Here is a 21,398-nt window from a genome sequence, read left to right as displayed (position 1 = left end):
CCTTTCTTAAAACCAGCTACACCATCTGCTCTTACCACAACTTCTGGCAAAGCATTCCAGAAATTAACTATTCTATGAGTGAAAAAAATATCTCCTTCTATTGATTTTAAAAGTATTTCCCTAAAATTTCATTGAATGTCCCCTAATCTTTGTAATTTTTGATGGAGTGAAAAATCGATTCACTTGTATGCATTCTACTCCACACAGGATTTTGTAGACTTCAGTCATAACTCACTCCCCTCAACCATCTCTTTTCCAAGCTGAAGAGTCCTAACCTTTTTAGTCTTTCCTCATACAAGAGGAGTTCCATCTCCTTTATCATCTTGGCTGCTCTTTCAACCTTTTCTAGTTTCGCTATATCTTTCTTGAGATAAGGAGACCAGAATTGAATACAATACTCCAGGTGAGGTCACATCATGGAGCGATACAGAGGCATTATAGCATTCTTAGTCTTGTTAACCATCCCTTTTTTAATAATTCCTAGCACCTTGTTTGATTTTTTGGCCTCCGACACACATTGGGTGGAAGGTTTCATCCTATTGTCTACAATGACACCCAGATCTTTTTTCTTGGGAGCTAACTCCCAAGATGGATCCTGGCATCCAGTAACTGTGATTTGGGTTATTCTTCCCAATGTGCATCAATGTGCATTTATCCACATTATATTTCATCTGATTCTTGGATGCCCAGTCTTCCAATTTCCTAAGGTCTGCCTGCAATTTTTCACAATCTTTCACAATCTACCACAGCTTAGTAAAAGAGGGTCTAAGATGGGTACACCAGATTCTGTATGGAAATTCAGCAGCCCTTCTCAACCAACTATTCTCTACTGTTTGGTCGACATCAAAGAGTCTCCTTAACAGAATCCAACTAAACCTGCCATCCACAAAATACCTCCACTACAAGCAAATTTTCCACTCTATGCTAAATTATCTGGGTGTAGAAACCTGGAATGACCTACCAGAAGCTATCAGGAAAGAGACAAACTACACTACATTCAGAAAAAAACCTGGAGTCACCTCTTTGACAATTAACTGTTTTAGTTTCTATATAGCGCCCCTTACTTCTGGCTCCCTCCTCTTGCTTCTCAATGCCCCCTTCCCCTACTACTTTCCCCTTCCTCTTTGATCTGTTGCCTTGAGCTTGTATAGGTATGTGCAACTCACAAATGGAAGATTAGATTAGATTAATTCCTCCAGCAACAAGTTGAATAGCTCTGTGTTGAGCTGGTTCATAAAATCTTTATATAAAAAAAACACCCAAACTGCTCGGGAGACGATTGTCTCAAATAAAGAATTCCCTAATTCAAACAACAAAATACTGATGGAATCCAAAAATACGATGAGGGAGTAAGGATTTTGGACTGTTTGATTTTTCGTGATTTGTTTGGATTTTTGATTTTCATTATTGGGACTTGGAGTTTTTTGGTTTTTATTGGATTCACACACAGTTTATCCCGGCGGCTAGTGATAGCAATAGATGAGACACCCTTCCACTAAGATAGTTCAGCAAGCCACCTGAAAGATGAGTGGGATCATCTTATTTTCATTATTTTATCAGTGGCTGGTAGGCAGGGGGGTGCTATGATGTTTATTTAACACCCACATGTTACAGCGCTGCCGGTGCAAGACGGGTGCTTCAGACTGAGCACTGTTGCAATATTAGCATTATTATTTTTTTGGTATAAAATCTTTGCCATACAGTGGATTGTCTCATTAAAAAAACCAAAACAAAGAAAATGAAGATCCCCCCCCAGCAATGAAGGGTAAAAAAATCCACTAAAGGGAAAATTCTATAAGAAGCACCCAAAAGTTAGGCGCGAATCAAGTAAAATTGGGTGCTGTTTAGTGAATCACGCTGAGCGGCACCTGTTTTGGAGGCGCCCAATAAATAGGCCAGCTCTAGGCACAACTAAAAGTTAGGCGCCTAAGCACGCTTAAGAGCAGCGATTCTGCAAAGAGGTGCCTAACGCGTAGCCACACCTACGCCTAACGTGCATAGCGCCTATTCTTGTGAAGGCTGCCTAAATTTTTAGCGGTGCCTTATTGCAGAATCGCTCTTTCTCGATAGGCACCTAAGTTTCAATTATTGCTGATTAAAAAGCTTAATTGAGCTTGCTATCAATTTAGATAAGGCACCTATCTAGTTGGGCGCCTAACATTAGGCACCGGTTACGGAATTTGGGCCTAAGTAATCGGTATTAAGCAGACGGTACATCTAGCAGTGTTATAAAAATAAGTAGCAGTTTTTGGGTTTGTTAACAAATTGTGACCATCTGAATAAGCTCTTCAAATGTCGTTGCAGAGCAAGTATTAAACACAGTAAAATTGGAATGTCTGCTGCCACGTGGCTCCCCTCTAGCCCCCCCCACAGAGACCATCGGCATGAATTTCTGGAAAATGTCTGGGGGGTTCATAGACAACGCCGCGAAAGACAAAGGCGCGCACCGACAACTGAGCGCAAGACGGAGGCGCGCGCCGAAGAAAATTACAGTTTTTAGGGGCTCTGACGGGGGGTTTTGTTGGGGAGCCCCCCCAGTTTACTTAATAGAGATCGCGCTGGCGTTATGGGGGGTTTGGGGGGTTGTAACCCTCCACATTTTACTGTAAACTTAACTTTTTCCCTAAAAACAGGGAAAAAGTGAAGTTTTCAGTAAAATGTGGGGGGTTACAACCCCCAAACGCCCCCACAACGCGGCGCGATGTCTATTAAGTAAAGTGGGGGGTTCCCCCCCACACACCCCCGTCGGAGCCCTAAAAACAGTAATTTTGAGCGGCGCGTGCCTCTGCTCTGCGCTCAATTGTCTGGGCGCGCCTTTGTCCCGGCGCGCTTTTGACCTGACACCTGTCTGGGGGAACCATTGACCATGAATCATGCCTTCTTGGGTTTACTCCCCTACCTGTACATAAATCTCCCACCACACCGCAAACAAAGTAAAAACACAGCGCCGACTGTCACACTCCTGAGGAAGAACAGAAACTGGCATTTAACTGGCATCTCCTGCCAACCAGTTAATGAGGCATTGATAGTAGCTTTTGAGTGAGATATAATTTGTTACCCATCAGATGGAGAATTGTTCTTGTAAATATCAGCAGCAGGTCAGCGAGAGAGAGAAGAGGGAGAAGCATCCAAGAGCCCTGTTGATAGAGAAAATATCATGTTTTAAAGATTTAGTAGTCCTGCTGTTTTGTTCGGTCTGAGTAGAGCGAGTCTGTTCTTAAAGGTTCTCAAATGTTGCTTTTTCATCTGTTGCAGTACTACCGGGCTTGTGCCATGTTCGGCAACCCCTACCACCTTTGGGGACTTGAGGGCAGCCAGTGGGCAAGGACAGCACCGTCGCCGCATTACATCTGTCCAGCCGCCCACAGGGCTTCAGGAATGGCTCAAAATGTTTCAGGTAACCAGAATTTATAGAGCGTGACAGCAAAGAGAATTTTATTGATCTGGTCAGTTGATAACCTGACTTCTGGGGAAAAAAAAAAAAGGCAAGCGGTCAAAGTAATGCGCATTAACAATGGACAGTTGTTGGGCGCTTTAACCACTTCCTGAATGGATTCCTTGAAAACGGTGACTGAAGAAGGTCACTAGAGACCAGAACCTTAAATAAAACTGGTTTCTATAAGGCAGTGGTCATGAGGGTTATGGAGCGAGGTAATGGCATAACTGTTAAACTATTTTATCATTTTTCAGTTATTTTTTTGTGTTCAACCTTGACACCTCTGAGTACAAATTTTTTTTTTTTTACTAGTGACAAAACATTTTGGGCTCCTTTTACTAAGATACGCTATGTGTTTTAGCGCGCGCTAAATGCTAACATGCCCATTATAAGTCTATGGACGCGTAAGCATTTAGCATGCGCTAAAACGCTTAGCACACCTTTTGTAAAAGAGGGGGTTTGTCTTACATTAATATAAGCTTTTTCCAGTTGTGTATTATTGCTTTGTCAAAGGAATCTGCATGTGCAAAATTTAATGCATGCCCTTATATCGGTGAACATTTCTTGAATTGACATAGCTAGAACTAATGTGAATTGTGAAACAGCATATTATGCTTGTTAGACTGAATAATCAAATACTGTATACCCTTTGAAAGTGGAAGTCCTTTTAATTGGTTCATAAGGATAAATTGATAGAAACTTTATGAAACCAAATGGCTTGTTGGTTCTCAAAATACCGTGTATGACAACAGAAGGATCAAAGGGGATCCTCTTTTTGTGTTTCATTTGATGCTAATGTAAAATTCTGACTGTCCTTCAATTTGTGGAACGTTTCTGGGAGTCTGCTCATCTAAGAAAATGTGGACAGGATGTCTCTCGTATCATGCTTTCCTTGTACAAAGTGTATTCAGATGTGTTGTAAACGTACATCTCTCTCTCATTTCTGCTTTCCATGCCTTAATCCTTTGCTTGCCTATCATACATGCATTCACTACCTATTTAAAGCTTTTAATAGGATGGTTTATAGAACCAAGTATATTCATGCTATGAAGCACAAGCAAAAGAGAACAGGAATTTTGTACCACTTACACGACAAGGATTATAACAGGGCCCAAGGCAGCCTAGTATATAATGTGACAGACCTATTATAAATTGTAAAATACATTTGTATATAAAAAATATTATCTAGTTCCCCCAACTAAAACTAACCCCCACTTTTACAGAAACGAAGCGGCAGTAACAGCTCTGATGCTCTTAGGATTTCTATGATCGTTGGAGCTGTTACTTCCACGGCTTGCGTTAAAAACTGTGCTACGGTTTTGTAAAAGGAGAGAGGGTAAAAACATGCCAGTCAATATGGGGAGTGGGGAAGTAATAAAATTAGGCTTTTCACTGGTTGATAGAATGTGAAAGCATGTGTTTTATCGCCTTAGCAAAATCATAGGAAAAGAGAATATGTGAGTTTCAGAAATAAAATGGTTGTGGTTATGATGGCAGCAACCAAAATTCCATAATAATATGGTGCTTTGTGCACCTGTATTTTTGTCTCCTGAAGAACATTTCCTATTTATAGTGGTCAAAATGGCAAATGTATTGAAGAAACCTATTACAAGTTAACTGATTTACTATACACTTCTCCCTCCGTATTCGCGGTGGATGCGGGCGGAACATAGCAGCGAATATGGGAAAACCGTGAATAACTGTTTATATGTTATTCGCGGGGTTTTTTTTTTTGTAACAGCCAGCGTTTTTGCTTTTGAAACCGCAAATAACTAGAGAATCTGCAGCTGAAGGTACCTGGAGGTGTGCCGGATGCCATATACGTGAGCAGCTCTCTTGATCTCGCTCGCTGGGCTTCGTGCAGGCTTTGCTTCTTCTCTGTGTCACAATGAGAGGGCGTGGGGCGCGGGCCTGCGTGAAGGACGCGCCAGTTTTCAAAGCGCTCGGCACTTGCGTTTCCTGCACCGTCTTTTGGGTTGTTATGTCGCTCTGGATTGTGTGGGGCTTCCCTCCTCAGAGCTTCGTAGATTTGCCATCACACAGGTGTTTCTGTCAGGTGAGCCCTCCAAAAGGCACTGTGTTTACTTTAATTGTTCTCTGTGATGTAACTCAGATTTTGCATGTGAATATTCAGTGGGTGAGGAAACGAACTGTAGTGGCCCAAGGCAGAAGCACTCCTCGTTTGTTTACATTTTTATTTGAATCAGGAGTAGCAAGGCAAAATGTATTATATAGGATGAGTCTTTTACTTGAAGGTTGATCACCTGCATCTCGATTTCAAAACGTAGTTTGGGTTCAGAGTTGATTGATTTTGGGGGCGGAGTCTGCATGCGAAAAATCACAAATAAGCGAAACCGCGAGGGCAGAAACTGCGAATACGGAGGGAGAAGTGTGTACACTTTTAAAAGTGTGCAGAGAAGGAATACCTGTGAACTGTTTTAAAAACAGGTGCTCTGAAATGTTTGCTGCCTTTATTCATCTCAAATATTTCAAACAAAAGCAAAAAAAAAATCTTCTTGGGCTTTGTATTGTTGCTTTATATGGTAAACGGTTTAAGAAGGGATGCTTTATTTTGAGATGAATAGACGGACCCTCCCTTCCTTTACAAAGCCACGCTAGGGTTTTTAGTGCCGGCCGCTGCGGTTACAAGCGTCCGAGCTGTTAAAACGCCACAGCTGGCGCTAAAATCGCTAGCGTGGCTTTGGAAAGGAGGAGGAGAATGAAGAACTGAGTAACGGCAGCAGATTGCTTCTGAAAGTTGTTCCAAAGTTTCTCCCTCCTCCCTTCAGCGTGGCATTTTATTTTGTTTCTCAAAGGTGAGCAACAGATTTAGTCTGTACACAAATGTCATCTCTTGTTCACATGTGCTTTTTATGGAATATTGTAATAGATGCATCATTTTATGCAGATGTTTTGCTATTCTGTTCCTGTATTGATGAGCTTGTTATAATTATCTGGAAATGAACCATGATCTAATTAGAAAAGTTGATGACTAGGAATAGATTTTTTTTAAAACAGAAGAACCTAGTGTGACTTGTGGTCAGTGATCTATGAAGACGTGTTGATAAGACCTTGGCTTTGTAAAGAAAACAACAAGCTACAGGATTGAAAAAAATGATTTATTCTACATATTCACCACTGAGCTCCACATACTTTTTGACTTATTGTTCTAACTTCTTTAACCCCCCTCCAAGAAAAATGTTTTTGACTGTACTGCAAACCACTTATCTGCAGCTAATGTGACATCCCTCAGTGCTTGAAAACTTTCTTCCCTTGAGGTGTTTCTTGAGGTTAGGAAAGAGGTAGTAGTTCAAAGGGGCCAAATCAAGTGAGTAGGCCGGGTGTTTCAGAACTTTAAAAGGGAAGATTTACCAATTTCTGCTGTGTAATGGCTACCTTGTGAGGAGCGGCATTATTTTGAAGAAACAAGATTTACTTTCAAAAGCTTGCACCAATGTTTGAAGACCAGATGCTGTTTCAGTTTGTCAAGACGTGCAATGAAATACTTTGCCGTGATGGTTGCACCCTTTTCTAGGTAATCCACAGGTACAAGCACAAAACCATATTTTTTTTGTCCCAAACAGCAGATGCCAACACCTTGCTTGTTGACTTCTGTGTCTTGAACTTCTTGGGACATGGGAAGGCCACTGTGTTTCCATTCATTGGATTGTTTGTCTCTGGAAGGCTTGGTGGCCATTTTTACTGTGGAGAAAGAATGGGCAGGAGCGAGTGGGAATTGTCTGCTTCAACGTGTGCTGCTAGACCACCAAGAAATCATGGTAGGCCTAGGTTTTATTTATTTTAATCTTTCAAGGGAGGGAGGGAATGCTAACTGCTGGGTGGGGTGGGGGGTGGGGTGGTGTAGGAGCGCAAGTATGCGCTGTCTGCTTGTTCAGGAGGGTTTATGGCGGTAGAGGAGGGAGGGCAGGGGGGAAGGTGGTGGGGCAACACAGGGAAGGCAAAGGGAGGAATGGTAGAATATATTCGAATTACAATTTTTCCTCTAAAAAGGGGGGCAAAAATGGTATCTTGGTTTATACTCAGATATGTTTTATATTTGAGTATATTGTATAAGGTACTTGGAAAAGGGTAAAACAATAACAGGAGCCTATAATGCAGCATTGTCGTACTATTTGAAAGATGAGCTATGGGAAAAACAGCCAAGATTGGTACACAGAAAAGCACTCGCCAGGACACCGTGCCATCCAACACATCAAACCTCACAATGGCAAAATTGCATGAATTGGTCTTCAAATGGATTCCTCATTCTCCATATTCCCCAACCTTTGCCTCGTCCGACTTTTTTTCTGTTCCTGTTTGGCTCGTTGGGAAGAAATTTTCGTCGAATGAGGATGTCGTCGATGCCGTCGATTTGAGTATTTTGCAGAGTTTAACCAAACCTATTTTTCCGATGGGATGAAAAAAATGGAATCTCACTGGACTAAGGGCGCCTTTTACAAAGGTGCGCTAGCGTTTTTAGCGCACGCACCGGATTAGCACGCGCTACCTGAAAAACTACCGCCTGCTCAGGAGGAGGCGCTAGTGCGCAGGGCATTTTAAGGTGCGCTATTCCGCACATTAAGGCCGTAACGCACCTTAGTAAAAGGAGCCCTAAGTGTGTAGCCCTCGATGGAGACTATGGGCCTGTTTTACAAAACCACGTGGCAACAGCCCCGAAGCATTTTAAATCTCTATGGGCTTCGGGGCCGTTACTGTAAAACAGGCCCTATGTTGAGAAATAAAGCAGATTTTTCTCTCTAAAAATGGGTTTAACATTTTTACCGAACTTTTCAACCGACCCTCTTAGGAAAGCCAAAGGTTTATCTGCAATCCTTCGTAAATCTGCAAGCTTTTTCAATGGTGATAATTTTTCATGATGTCGAGAGAACAGAAAGGCAGGATGTGTTAATGCATATTGCTTGTGATCCTGTGCAAAATACTGATGAAGTTAGAGGTATTCCCCATCCCCACATATGTCACTACATTATTTACTGTTCACATGTGGTGTCATGTAAACATTTTTAAAGTTTTGCTGTTCTTCTCCCCTCCTCCCCCCCCCCCAAAAAAAAAAGGGTCAGTGAGTAGAGGAGTAGCTTCATGGTTAGAGCAGTGAATTAAGAACCAGGGAAGCAAGTGTTCAGATCCCACTGCATACAGGGGTTTCCTCAATTGTGTATTCTAAGTACTGCTGGTTGGCCAGAAGGGGCTGCTTCTGTATCAGCAGCAATTTTCGCTTCCCACCTCTGCAAGACACTTATTCCTTGGCCATCCACTTGATTTTACAGTACTTCTGCTACATGAAGAACAAATAGCATGCATCCCAGAAGAGTTGCTGTTTTTCTAGTGTTCATTACCATGAGTGGTTTTTATAAATGAAAATATTACAAGCCGTTATGAATGGAAAAAAATTTTGGCCTCTTTTGGTAACAGTTTATTCTAAAGTATGTGTGCGGTTGATCAAGGGAGGACAGTTTACAGAGGGTTTTGTGCCACTACGTAAGCATATTTACCTATGTAAAATTGAAAAATGACTTTCGTAAATGGTATACTTTTATATTCCATTCCCTACACCCTGTGGCCCGGATTCACAAACAAAGCCACCTTACGTTAAGCACCAGCAGAGGCTTAGATCACGTCTACTAGCTCCTAACGTAAGTGGTTTAAGTGGCGCAATAATTTAGTCGTGCCATTAAAACCCAATTAAACCCTTGTTAAAAATAGCTGCCGCTGCACTGCCTCCGGGACTGACGCCTAGGTCCCTGGCAGCTAGCGGTGCATTGCGCTGCTGAAGCCTGGAAGTGGGAGTGTTTAGGGGGCAGCACCTGACTTCACTGTGCGCCGCTGGCCGTGATTCAGACAGGATCCTAAGCACCGGAAATGTAGGCCTGTTAAACCCTGGTCTACATTTCTGGCACCTAGGGTCCCTGCTCTCCCCGATTCTGGAAGCAGCACCTGTCTGTGATTGACTTGTGGCAGGAGCCCATTTTGTAGGCACCTTCCGCAGCGGACGCTGCTTCCAGAATCAGCCCTTGTGTGGGTAAAAATTTGCACACTTATTTTGCAACATGCTTATTTGTGGGGAAAAGAGTGGGAATTACATGAGGGGAGGGAAACCTACATTCCATGATTTCATGTTGAAATTCCTGAACCTCCTTTCTGGTACATACTCTGTGCAATTTCTTTTTTTAACCGTAATGTGGGGAGATATGATTGAAGTCTACAAAATCCTGAGTGGAGCAGAACGGGTACATGTGGATCGATTTTTCACTCCGTCAAAAAGTACAAAGACTAGGGGACACTTGATGAAGTTGCAGGGAAATACTTTTTAAAACCAATTGGAGGAAATTTTTTTTTTTCACTCATGGAATAGTTAAGCTCTGGAACGCATTCATGGAATATTGCTACACCTTGGGTTTTGACCAGGTACTAGTGACCTGGATTGGCCACTGTGAGAACGGGCTTCTGGGCTTGATGGACCATAGGTCTGACCCAGTAAGGCTATTCTTATGTTCTTAATCCAGAGAGTTTCTGTTTATCAGTGAGTCTGTAGACCTTATGGGGAGTCACAAAATTTTTGCCAAAAGGGGTAATTTTATAAAGCATTTTCTACAAATACTACTGCTACGAATTATTATTTCTAAAGCGCTGAAAGGCGTACGTATATAAAGCATGTTAAAATAGCGGAAATGTCTATTTTAAAATCTGAATACATGTGTACCTGTTACAAGACATTGTTTGGCCTTATACCTGATTATATTTTGATCACTTTAAATTTATTGACAGAAAACATGTTTCTTTGCATTTTAGATTATTTACTTTTCCTGCTGTAAAAGAGTTTTCCATAGAATTTTATCTTTTCAAGCTGGATTGTGGGATAAACCCTTTTCTGTCCTGCTGACAAACTCCAACTCCTATCTTTCCTTTAGAAAAATGCTAAAGACCTACTTATTTGACAAATTCTTCTGAATGTGATTATAATACACTGAGTGCTTGTACAGTCTTTTGATTGTTGTTAACCGCGTTGAATTGAGAGGTTCCTGCGGCATATAAGTGAATTTGTTATGTTATGGAGGTGTAGCCTAGTGCAGTGGGCTGAGAACCAGGGGTCCAATTCCCACTGCATCTTCTTGTGATCCTAGGCGACTCCCTTAACCCTCCATTGCCTCAGGTACAAAAACTTAGGGACAAAAACTAGGGACAGAGAAAGTACCTTATATGTAAACCACTTTGGTTGTTCTTCAGAATGGCAGTACAGTAAAACCTTGGATTGCAAGTAACTTGGTTTGCAAGTGTTTTGCAAGACAAGCAAAACATTTTATTAAATTTTGACTTGATATACAAGCAATGTCTTGCAATACAAGTACCGTATTTGCCGGCGTATAAGACGACTAGGCGTATAAAACGACCCCCCAACTTTTAGTTAAAAAATAGAGTTTTGTGTTATACTCGCCGTATAAGACTACCCCTTCTTCCGCACACCTTCTCTACCGCCCCGGGTGCAGCACAGCCGGCCAGGTTCCCTTACTTTTGTGGCACTTCCCCGACCGACCGACAACAGCCCCGGTCCGACAAACCTCCCTGCCCTTAACCGCGAATCTAAATTACCTTCTTACAGCTGCTGTAAGAAGGTATTTAGATTCGCGGCTACAGGGCAGGGAGGATTGTCGGACCCGGGCTGTTATTGGTCGGTCGGGGAAGTGCCACAAAAGTAAGGGAACCTGGCCGGCTGTGCTGCACCCGGGGCGGGGCGGCCGCCCCTCTCTCTTGGTACCGCGAGGCTACTCTCCTTCTCCTTATCTGCCATGCCTGCAGCACAGAGCCGAACGGAAGTCTTCCCGACGTCAGCGCTGACGTCGGAGGGAGGGAGGGCTTTGTTTAAGCTTTGTTTAAGCCCTCCCTCCCCTCCGACGTCAGCGCTGACGTCGGGAAGACTTCCGTTCGGCTCTGTGCTGCAAGCAGAGAAGGTAGGGAGAAGAAGAGCCGCGTACATCCAGAAGACTGAGCATCCAGCCCCGCAGGAGCCCCGCGACCCTCGGAGGCATCCCCACGGGATCCCCGCGACCCTAGGGGCGTCCCCGTGCAGCTCTGTAATGTAAAGTAAGTACATGTAAAACAGTACCCGGCGTATAAGACGACCCCCGACTTTGGGGAGGGTTTTAAGGTACTGAAAAGTCGTCTTATACGCCGGCAAATACGGTACATACCGTATACACACGTCACATCATAACTGAGACAATGGTTCTTCTCTCACTGACGCTGCAAGAGTGTAGTGACTGTTCTAAACGAGTGAGGTCTTGCAATACAAGTACGTATAATATTTTGTATTAAAATTTTTGGGTTGTGGAACGAATCGTCTGAGTTTCCATTATTTCTTATGGGGAAATTCAAGTGTTTTGGATTACAAGCATGCTTCTGGAACGAATTATGCTCGCAAACCAAGGTTTAACTGTATATCAAATGCATTATACTACCGTGCATGCACCAAGGCTATTGCATGTGAGTTTCTAGTGGCCAGTGGTGTTGTAAAAGGGGGTGGGGGTGTCCTGCACCTCTCCTCCGCCTACCCGCATACCTTTTTAAATGTTCGCCGGTGTGAGTGCCATCTTCCACTTGCTGTTCTCACCATCCTCTGTTCCCTTCTGATGTCACTTCCTGCTTGTGGGTCACATTAGCAATCCATAAATATAGTATGCAATGTAATTAAAAAACAAATGATAGGAGTCGGATGACAGCGGCACCCCTGGGAGACCCTTGAAAAAACACTTACGTGTGAAACATGTCGGGTCTGGCTCCCTGGGCTTTTGGCTGAGGATAAGTACCATTTATTTCTAAAATCTTTAAAACTTATAAGATGATGGGAAATAAATTTAAAATCATTGTGATACATAGTAATCAGACAAATAAGTAAATAAGAAAGAAAGTTTAAAGTTTAAAAATTTTTTTTCTAAACTTGGCAGCCAATGATGAAGCACCACAACATGCTTCCCGCGGTATAAAATAATATATGCGGTGGAGTGGTGGGGCTGAGGCGTCAGTTTGAAACAAGTAATAACTTTGACATCCAGACATACAGCAATTTCACACTTTCAAGTTGTTAAATTATAAGACATTGAATATGTATTTTGGGATCCCATTCAATTGCAACAATTCTTAATAGCTCGAGAACAGAAATGAGTTTTCTTTTTTCTTTTTTTTTTCTTAAATATATTTCACTACTGAGAAATTGTAGGATGTAAGAATCCCAAATAGTTGGGACTAGTTTAAGATTCATAAGGATGAATCAAGAACGAATTCATAGTTTTCTTCTTATTTTGGTTAGTTGAAATTGTAACATGTCTTCCCATTGTTGTGGGCTTGGAAAGGAATTTTGTTTGTATGTATAAGCATTGTTAAATTTTGTGTAAGATGCCTTTTTTCTTGGTATCATCTGATATTGTAATCATTAAATTTGTAAATAAAAAAAAAAGAAAAAAGAAAAGCTTTTTATTTAAAGATGCCTATAACTCTTTTTTTTTTTTTTTAAATGAATATTGCTGCTCTTTTATTTTCACCCAAGATCAAACTCAAAGAAGTGACGAGAGAAATATGATTGGTGAAAGCGCAGGCAGAAGAAAGAATGGCTAGAGAGGTAAAAAGGGGAAACAAGACATTTTTTCAGATATAATGGAAAAAAGAGGATGACTAGAAATGGAATTGTGAGACTAAAACATGCGAACTGCTTTGCAGAAAGTGATGAGGAAAAAGCAGATGTATTAAACAAATACTTCTGTGTTCAAGGCTAACAAAAATGTATATGGAAATGGAGTAGATATCGTGCCATTCACAGAAATGTTTATAAACAACTGGGAAAACTAAAAGTGGACAAAGCCATGGGACTGGACAAGATCCATCCTAGGGTACTGAGGGAACTTGGAGAAATTATTGCAAGACCTCGTGCAGATTTGTTTAATAAATCCTTGAAGATGGAAGAGGTTCCATGGGATTGGAGAAGGAAGAATGTAAGCCCTCTGCAAAAAAGTGGTAGCAGAGAAGTTGGAAACTACAGGCTGGTAAGTCTCACTTTGGTGGTTGGAAATATAATGGAAGCTTTGTTGAAGGAAAGGATAGTGAATCCAATGGGTTATAGGATCTGAGACCACATGGTTGCACCAAAGGGAAATCATACCAAACAAATCTGATTTCTTTGACTGGGTGACCAGAGAATTGGATAGAAGATGTCTCCTAGATATAGTCTTATCTAGATTTCACCAAAGCCTTTGATACGGTTCCTCATAGGAGACTCCATCAGTAAGCGGATTGAAGTTAGGGTCCAAAGTGGTGACCTGGATTAGAAACTGGTTGACAGACAACAGAGAGTGGTGGTAAATGGAATTTACTTTGAGGAAAGAAAAGTGAGTAGTGGGGCTTGTTCAATATATTTGTTAATGATATTTCTGAAGGGTTAGTAGGAAAAGTGCATCTTTTTGCAGATGACACAAAGATTTGCAACAGAGTGGACACACCAGAGGGAATATAAAACATGAGAAGAAATCTGCAAAAATTAGAAGAATGGTCTAATGTTTGGCAGTTAATTTAATGTAAAGAAGTGCAGAGTGATGCACTTGAGGAGTAAAATTCCAAATGAACTGTATGTGCTAGGGCAGTGTTTCTCGACTTCTTCAAGTCAAGTAGAAACATAGAAACATAGAAAGGTGACGGCAGAAAAGGGCTACAGATAAGCGTTGTAAAGAAATGTACATGTGTTTCACTTTACAGCAAAGAAAAATCATAATACATAACAAAATTTGTACAATAGTTAAGATAATGATAGGGTGAATTAAAACATTAAATACGTGGTTTGCAGTGGGCGAATACCCAAAGAAAAGTTCCCAAACTGAGACATGAGCGTCTTGTATTAAATTTTGTGCAATCTGTCCATTTTAAAAAGTGATAGTATGAATCACTTCTTTGGAAGTTTTCTTAAGTTGTTCAATGTAAGTATGGAGTTCAGTAAAGTTCAGCAGCTTGTGGAATGTCTCATTCCCCATTCCAAGAGGTAGTGGATGTACAGCATAAGAAATAGAGTCTGGAATGTCCATAGAATAGGTTAAATAGGTTAAATAAGGTTAAATTGTACAGCAAAGCGTTCTTAGGAAGGTGGCTATATCCGATGAACAGGAAACATTGTGTACAGCATGTGTGGAAAAGTCTTTGCAGTCAGGGTGCATGAAGATGAATTAGTCCAGCAGGAACCGGCAGTCTCTTTAAACTGATGAGGTTCACACTTGAAATGAAAGGATGTTTGCACAGGATCTGATGTTTGCACAGGATCAGTCAAGTCACTGGAAACTGGTGGTGTTCGCCCTTGAGATGAAATGATGTCTGTGCATACTGGGAGGGATTTGAAAAGAGTCCCGATATCATTCAGCAGCTGTACTCCAGTGTGATCCAAATAAGAGATAGAAAATGGAAGAGAAAACATGTTGCCTGTACTGAATGTAGAGAGAGAGAAACCAGGTTGCCTGTACTGAATGCATAGAGAGAGAGAGAGAGAGACTAGTTGCCTGTACTGAATGTGGCAACATGTAACAATATTAATGCATTTACTTGTTATAGTGATGGCAAAAGACAGACAATAATCAGGTACTTAAGGTTCTTAATCAGACATTCCAAAAAGATATGTTTTTGTGTGCTGCATATAACTTATGGCAATTCAGAGAAACCATAATTCTGTACTGAATGTATATATAAAAAAATTATGTCAGAAATGTGTACTAAATCTAATGAGGAGCATAGAATAAACATGGTATAGATATAGAATAAAACCTTTTCGTAAAAATATAACCCCTAACTAAGCTACATTTAGCATATGCAAATTATAGGGAAAAAAGAACATTGCGCAATTGGGCTAGTTAAAAAAAAATTGGGGAAAAGAGCTCTAGAAATGGCCAATGTTATGTATCCTGGGGTACCCCCTAAACTAAAACAAATAGACAAAAGACAGACCACATAGCACAGACAACATAAAACACAAATTTTGAGGCGTCGGCATTATTCTTTCATCTGTCAAGTGTTCAGGGCTGAATTTAACTCTGCAAATAAACACATTGTTATAGAAAAACACAGCAAAGATGAACACCTGAATAGTACAAATAATGCATATCATAACCATCTCATATTCAGAAAAGGCATAAAGCTAATATCTTCTTTGGAACATCTTTATCTCTGCAGTGATAAAGAGGAACCTTGGAAAACACTAGAAATATCTTTGTGCCAAAATTGGTCTGGGATGGCTATATCCGAACTGCTGCTAGGAAAAAGAAAAAAAAACATTTTAAATTAGCAGCAACCTCAAGGTCACTTAGAGCAAACTTTGTCCATGTTCCATTCAGGCCGACCTGGACCACATGTCTGCCACCTGGGTCCCACTGCACTCGGAGGAGTGGGCACTGCGGTGCAGAAGTCAGGTGCAGGCTAGATTTGTCTTCTTTTGTCTGCACTGTTGTGTCCTGGCATTCAGAGGCAAGGGGCAAATTCCGAAAATCATTAGTCATGTCTAGGACAGAGAAAAATGCACATGTAGGGTTAAATTTCACAGTAATGTCAGAGCAAGAGGCAGCCACTGGCACTACAGGCTTTGAAATCTTAGTTAGGGCCTGAGAGTGTATAGTGAGCCTAACAGAGCCCTCTGATTTAGCAAATGACCCAGTTGGAGAGCCACATGCTAAAGAGATAGGTCCACTCAGACCTCTCTCCTCCATCTTAGGCACCAGTTCTGTTGCTGGAGGAAGTACTGGTTGCTGTGTTTGTGGTGCAGGATCTTTGCCCTCAAACAAAATTTCTGTGTACCTTTTCCCACAATCTTGTGCCCAAACTGAAAGATCTGTAGCCTCTGAGTGAGTTACACTACGATCATGCTTCTGCACTGGCATGCTACACAGTGTGGCTAACTGCACAGGAATAACCTTGTGAACCAAAGGTTTAGAAGCATTAGGAATTCCTGTACCTAATACAAGACCAGCCACCTCAACAATTTCTTTGCCTGTATTCTCACTCGTGCTGGCAGTAGTTTCTACAATGTCTTTCATTTGTTCCTTTTGTGGGATAGACACACACTTTGAAGCTTTGTCATTTAGACCCTGAATCTCACAAATTTCCATATTTTTCTGATCTCCAGTAGGAGGTGCTCTATCTGTGAAACTGATTCTAGCCCCTGTATCGATCAATTTTAATTTATCCTGACCCTCTATGGTAGTATTAACCTTGGGGCTTTCGGAAGTGTCCAAAATCAAAGGTGCAACATACCTCAAGCTGAATTCTGAGTCTGACTTCTTTCCCTTATCTTGTGTCTCCAAAAGTGAGTCCACAGGTAAGTGAAAGGAGTCTGGCTGGGCTGTGAAGGCCTGAGTCACCTTGGCATTCGGACACAGAGAGTCAGGACATCCCTATGGACTAGCACTGTTGTTCCTAGCTGTCAAATCACTTTTTACTCTGTCCAATTCTATCTGCATTGTGTGACGATCCTGTTCCCATTTCCTTTTCTCTTTCTCTAATGCTTCTGTCTGTGCTCTGAGCTCATGGAAAGGAATGTAAGTGGAGGAATTTCTGTAACTACCTCTGCCATGCCCTCTATTTCCTGTGTGTGGTGTGTTCTTGTATTGGGATGCTCCCTCAGCACGCCACCTTCTAGCTTCTGAGACTGAAATAATTTGAGCTGGTTGGGTCTTCCACACAGACCCAATCCTGAGCAGTAAAGTGTCAAAAGGCGTAGTTTTAGGGTCCTCCGAGAACAACAGAAGGTGTTTAGTAATCTCGGGAGATAATAATTCTAATAGGAATTCTTTATGTTCTCTCTGGCCATAATCTGAGGAAATGGGCCAATGTTCCTGTTCGTTAAGTACCGCGTTGATTACCCACACTCTATATGCAAACTGCTCTGGTGTATCACTTGGCAGGGGTGAAAGAGTTCTAAGTACTTGCAAAGAGGTGCAGCGAAATAGTTGTTCGATGCCCATCTTTACAAATTGGTATGGATGAACAAGAGATCCAAATTTATAATAATGTGGACCCAGGGCTAGGTGCATAAGCTTATCAAAATCTGCATTGTTCCTTTTGTATTTCCCTAGACCCCAGTGATTCAGTATGTCAGTAGCCCATTTGCACCATTCATTTATGTTAAAAGGAATAGGGCCCACTTTCTCCACTATTCTTTCAATGTCACTATCTTTCATATGGCCCTGCAGCACTACAGTTACTGGAGCTGTGTCACTTATAGGGGTACTATTGGTATTGCTCTGGCCTGGTAATGAATTTTCCTCACTTTCGTTTGTCGGGTCTTCTTCCTGTTCTACATCTGTAGCTAGTTTACCCTTTCTCTGACCTGCTACAAAAATGGTTTTCTGTTTCTCTATAAACTGACTACATGGATTATATGGTGATGGTGGCACAGGTGCAGACGGCAGAATAGCCTGTCCTTGTGAGGCACATTTTGACTTTAAATACTTTAATTCTGCCTTGGCCTCTTCTAATTGTTCATTTACAGTTAAAAAGGAATTTGTGGCCTGAACAATTTGGGTTCTTAGCATGGATATATTAATTTGTGCCTCATCTAAGTCTTTGGACAGCTGATGGCACTGAGTGTTCAAGTCAGTATTATCTTGTCTTAGGCTAATAAGTCCTCTATATAAGCCCTGAATGAAAAGGCATTTGCGTTTATCTGTTTTCTTTCTAAACTCCTGAGAATGAGAAACCATTTGTTTCTGAATATCGTGCCATGTGTTTTCTGGAAAATTACCCTCATATGGACCCCCTTTCTTGTCAAAATATTTGTGTACAATATCTGTGAGTTCTTGAAAATCAAAAGGGTTCATATTTGAGGCTGCAGAAGTCTGCCTTGGTTCGTGGGCCTTGCTCATATATTTCATGAGAGAGAATGGGCTTCTAAATGTCCCTGTCTGTGTGTAGCCTTTGAGATTGAAATGCTCCCACTTATGAAGGAGGGAGACTTTAGTTAATAGGTAGAAAAGCAAGTTAAAGCGTGTTAGGCAAGAGTCATTGGCATAAGTAATACACTTATGCCTACACTTGCCCACACTGGTTACTACCTGAAATTTACAGGCAGAAGTTTAGCAGGAAAAAATATAAGAAGTCTGGTAGAAGAGCAGAGGAGTCAGCTGCCAGTTCCAGTCCAGTGTGCACTGGGCCTTTCACCAGGGCAGAGACTGACAAGAAATAGAATTAAAAGCACAAGGTAAGCAAAGTAAAAGTTATACAGATGTGGCGTGTCTTAATTGAGTGACTGTTTTCACTTTGAACCCTGCTTTTCTTCAGAGCAGCTCAAATATTCTTACATGCAACACCCTAGCAAGCATATAATAGCAAATCATACAATGCAAACTGGCACAGGTAGACTACAAAGACTTTTGATAGTAAAATCTCACCAAATATAAAACCCAAAATATTACTGAAACTTTTCACAATTGTGTCATCCAGTCTAAAACAATTTAAGGGTTCCAAAAGGACTTTTGATTTCTATCTCACTCTATCAATCAAAAATTGAAATAAAATCTCACCAAGTATAAAACCCCACAATATTACTGGAACTTTTCAACAGTGTGTCATCCAGTCTAACGTATAATCAATCTAAGGGTTTTCCAAGGACTTTTGATTTCTATATCACTCTGTCTATACATAATCCTATTGCACAGTGCATTAAAAAAAACTTAAATTCTACTTACCCAAATGAAATCATCAGGAAGCCCCCAAAATGTCAGTTTGAAAGTGGCCCCCACAATATTAGGTGGTAGGGGTTAAGTGAAAGGCGTACTGACAAACGCCAGGTCCCAGGTTCAGTTCCCTCACAGATGACTCACCAGGAAGTAGAATAATAGACACAACCAGAGGTGATTGCATAAAGAATATATTATAGAAATAGGCTTACAGAAAAGTAATATTCATAAGCATTACAATTAAGCATTACAATTAAATAGAGAGCAGAGCAGTTTCCCTGCCATACAGTGTCCAGAAGGAAGCGTGAAGTTTCAGGGAAAGGCAGAGAGGGAGAGACAAGGGGGATGGTCTAAGCTTCGTTGTTCCATAGATAAAGAGAAGGATAGAAAAAGAGAGCGATATTGATAGCTGCATAGAAAAAGAGAGAGATAGCTGTGTGTTGCAGAGAGCAGGCTTTTATACCTTGACTCAATATAGAAACCTGTATGCCCCAGTATCTTTCTGTTTAGAATTTGTAAACTGTTTGAAACAATGGTTAATTTAATTGCTAAGGAGGGTGAGATACCTGTAAGCATGGTGATGGGATTAAGTCTCTGGCTTGATCTGTGCACCATTGTCCTAAGCACCCTCTTAATCAGACATTAACACCTTTTAGCTAGCCATGATTCAAGCAGGGCTACTTGAAACTTAAAATATATCAATCAGGGCTACTTGAAACAGTTTCCCTGCACTAAGGGTCTATCTGCCTTCCCATGCCAGGGTCAGATTGATATAATCTCCCAGAGGCCTCTAGGCTGACACCCATCAAGTCTGCCCACTCTACTGACCCACCCCATTAAGTCTGAGTGCTGCTCGACCCACGTAGGGATCCCACTGGATGTCCCATTTATTCTTAAAGTCGAGCACGCTTGTGGCCTTGATTACCTTGAAGTACCCCCTAAGTCTAACAAATATCAACCGAGTATCCCCGCCTCTGACCCCATCCCCATAAAAATAATACTATTGTAATGCAATTTCTTCTATTCATTTTTCATATACCCAAAATATAATCTTATTAATTGATAATGGTAACCACAAAATTAAAAAAAACACAAAGCACACTATATTCCAGTGTCTCACAAACTTTCCGGCTGGCGGCACACTAAATCTAGTGTCCCAGCCGGAAGGCATCCGGAAGTACGTGGACATCGACACATGTCCATCTGGCTGTGACCCGCTTCGGTGGAGAGATCCAGGATGTGTGGGGAGAGATGCCGGCCAGGCGGAGAGACATCTCTCTCTGTCTTCCATGAGTCCAACTTTTCTTCTTCTCTCCTTTACCCCTATTGGCAACATGTCTCCCTCTCTCTCTCACTGTCCATCTGTCTTTCTCTCATTCCCTCCCTTGCTGCAACATTCCTCCTCCTTGCATCCTCTTCAATCTGTCCCTTTGTTTCCTCTCCACCAACATTTCTCCCTCTCATCCTTCTATTCCCCATTGCATCTCTACCTTACTCCTCTCTCTCTTTATGCTCAATTTTCTTCTTTCTTCCTTTCTCCATTTGCACCATCTCTTTCCCTCTCAACTTACACACTCATGCCCAACAATTCTCCCTTTCTATTCCCTCCCTCCTATGTCCCAAGTTAGTGCACCCTTTCTCCTTCCCTTCTGTGCCCCATGTTCATGCCCCCTCCCTTCCTTCTGTGTCCTGAGTTTGTGCCCCCCCCTGTCTTCCAACCTTTGTCCCAGAATCGTGCCCCTCCCCTGTCCCAACGCGCTCCTTCTCCCCTTTGTCCAAGATCATGTCCCCTCTCTCCTTTACTTGCTCGCTCCAGAGTCGCACTCGCTTCCTTCAGGGCCATCCAGCTGGGCTACTCCTTCTGCGACACTTGTTGCAGGGACATGCAGGCAGCAGCTCACACGCTGCACATGGCTGACCCATAAGCCTTCCCTCTGACGTCAGCTAGAAGGTTTCTGGGTCAGCCAAGTGCAACATGAAAGAGCCACTGATGTGTCCCTGCAACAAGTGTCACTGAAGGCAGGAAAGAACAGCCCATCTGGAATGAGATAACTGGGATCCCCCGCTGACCTGGAAGGCTTTCCACTGACATCAACTCTGATATCGGAGGGAAGCCTTATGGGTCGGCTTCGGTGGAAGGGGCAGGCAGGAAGGAGTGCATGAGATCCCCGGTGGCGGCAGTGGCTTTGGCAGAGAGGGGGCAGATGGCCAGGCAATAAGGAGGGCATGGGATCCTCTGCGGCGGCGGCCATTAA

General features: G+C 42.0%; 1 protein-coding gene across 1 annotated transcript in view; it reads left to right on the top strand.

Moving 5' to 3' along the window:
• FBXW7 (F-box and WD repeat domain containing 7) overlaps positions 1–21,398 on the top strand; it is a 160,041-nt gene that overhangs the window by 7,979 nt on the left and 130,664 nt on the right. The window contains 1 exon segment of the mRNA XM_033940721.1: positions 3,256–3,397. Within this exon segment, the coding sequence (XP_033796612.1) occupies positions 3,256–3,397 (142 nt within the window).

Source organism: Geotrypetes seraphini, chromosome 1 (genome assembly GCF_902459505.1).
Source record: "Geotrypetes seraphini chromosome 1, aGeoSer1.1, whole genome shotgun sequence".
In the NCBI taxonomy this organism is placed as follows: domain Eukaryota; kingdom Metazoa; phylum Chordata; class Amphibia; order Gymnophiona; family Dermophiidae; genus Geotrypetes; species Geotrypetes seraphini.
The sequence above is the reverse complement of the archived record's forward strand: the minus strand, read 5'-3'. Positions and strand labels throughout refer to the sequence as shown.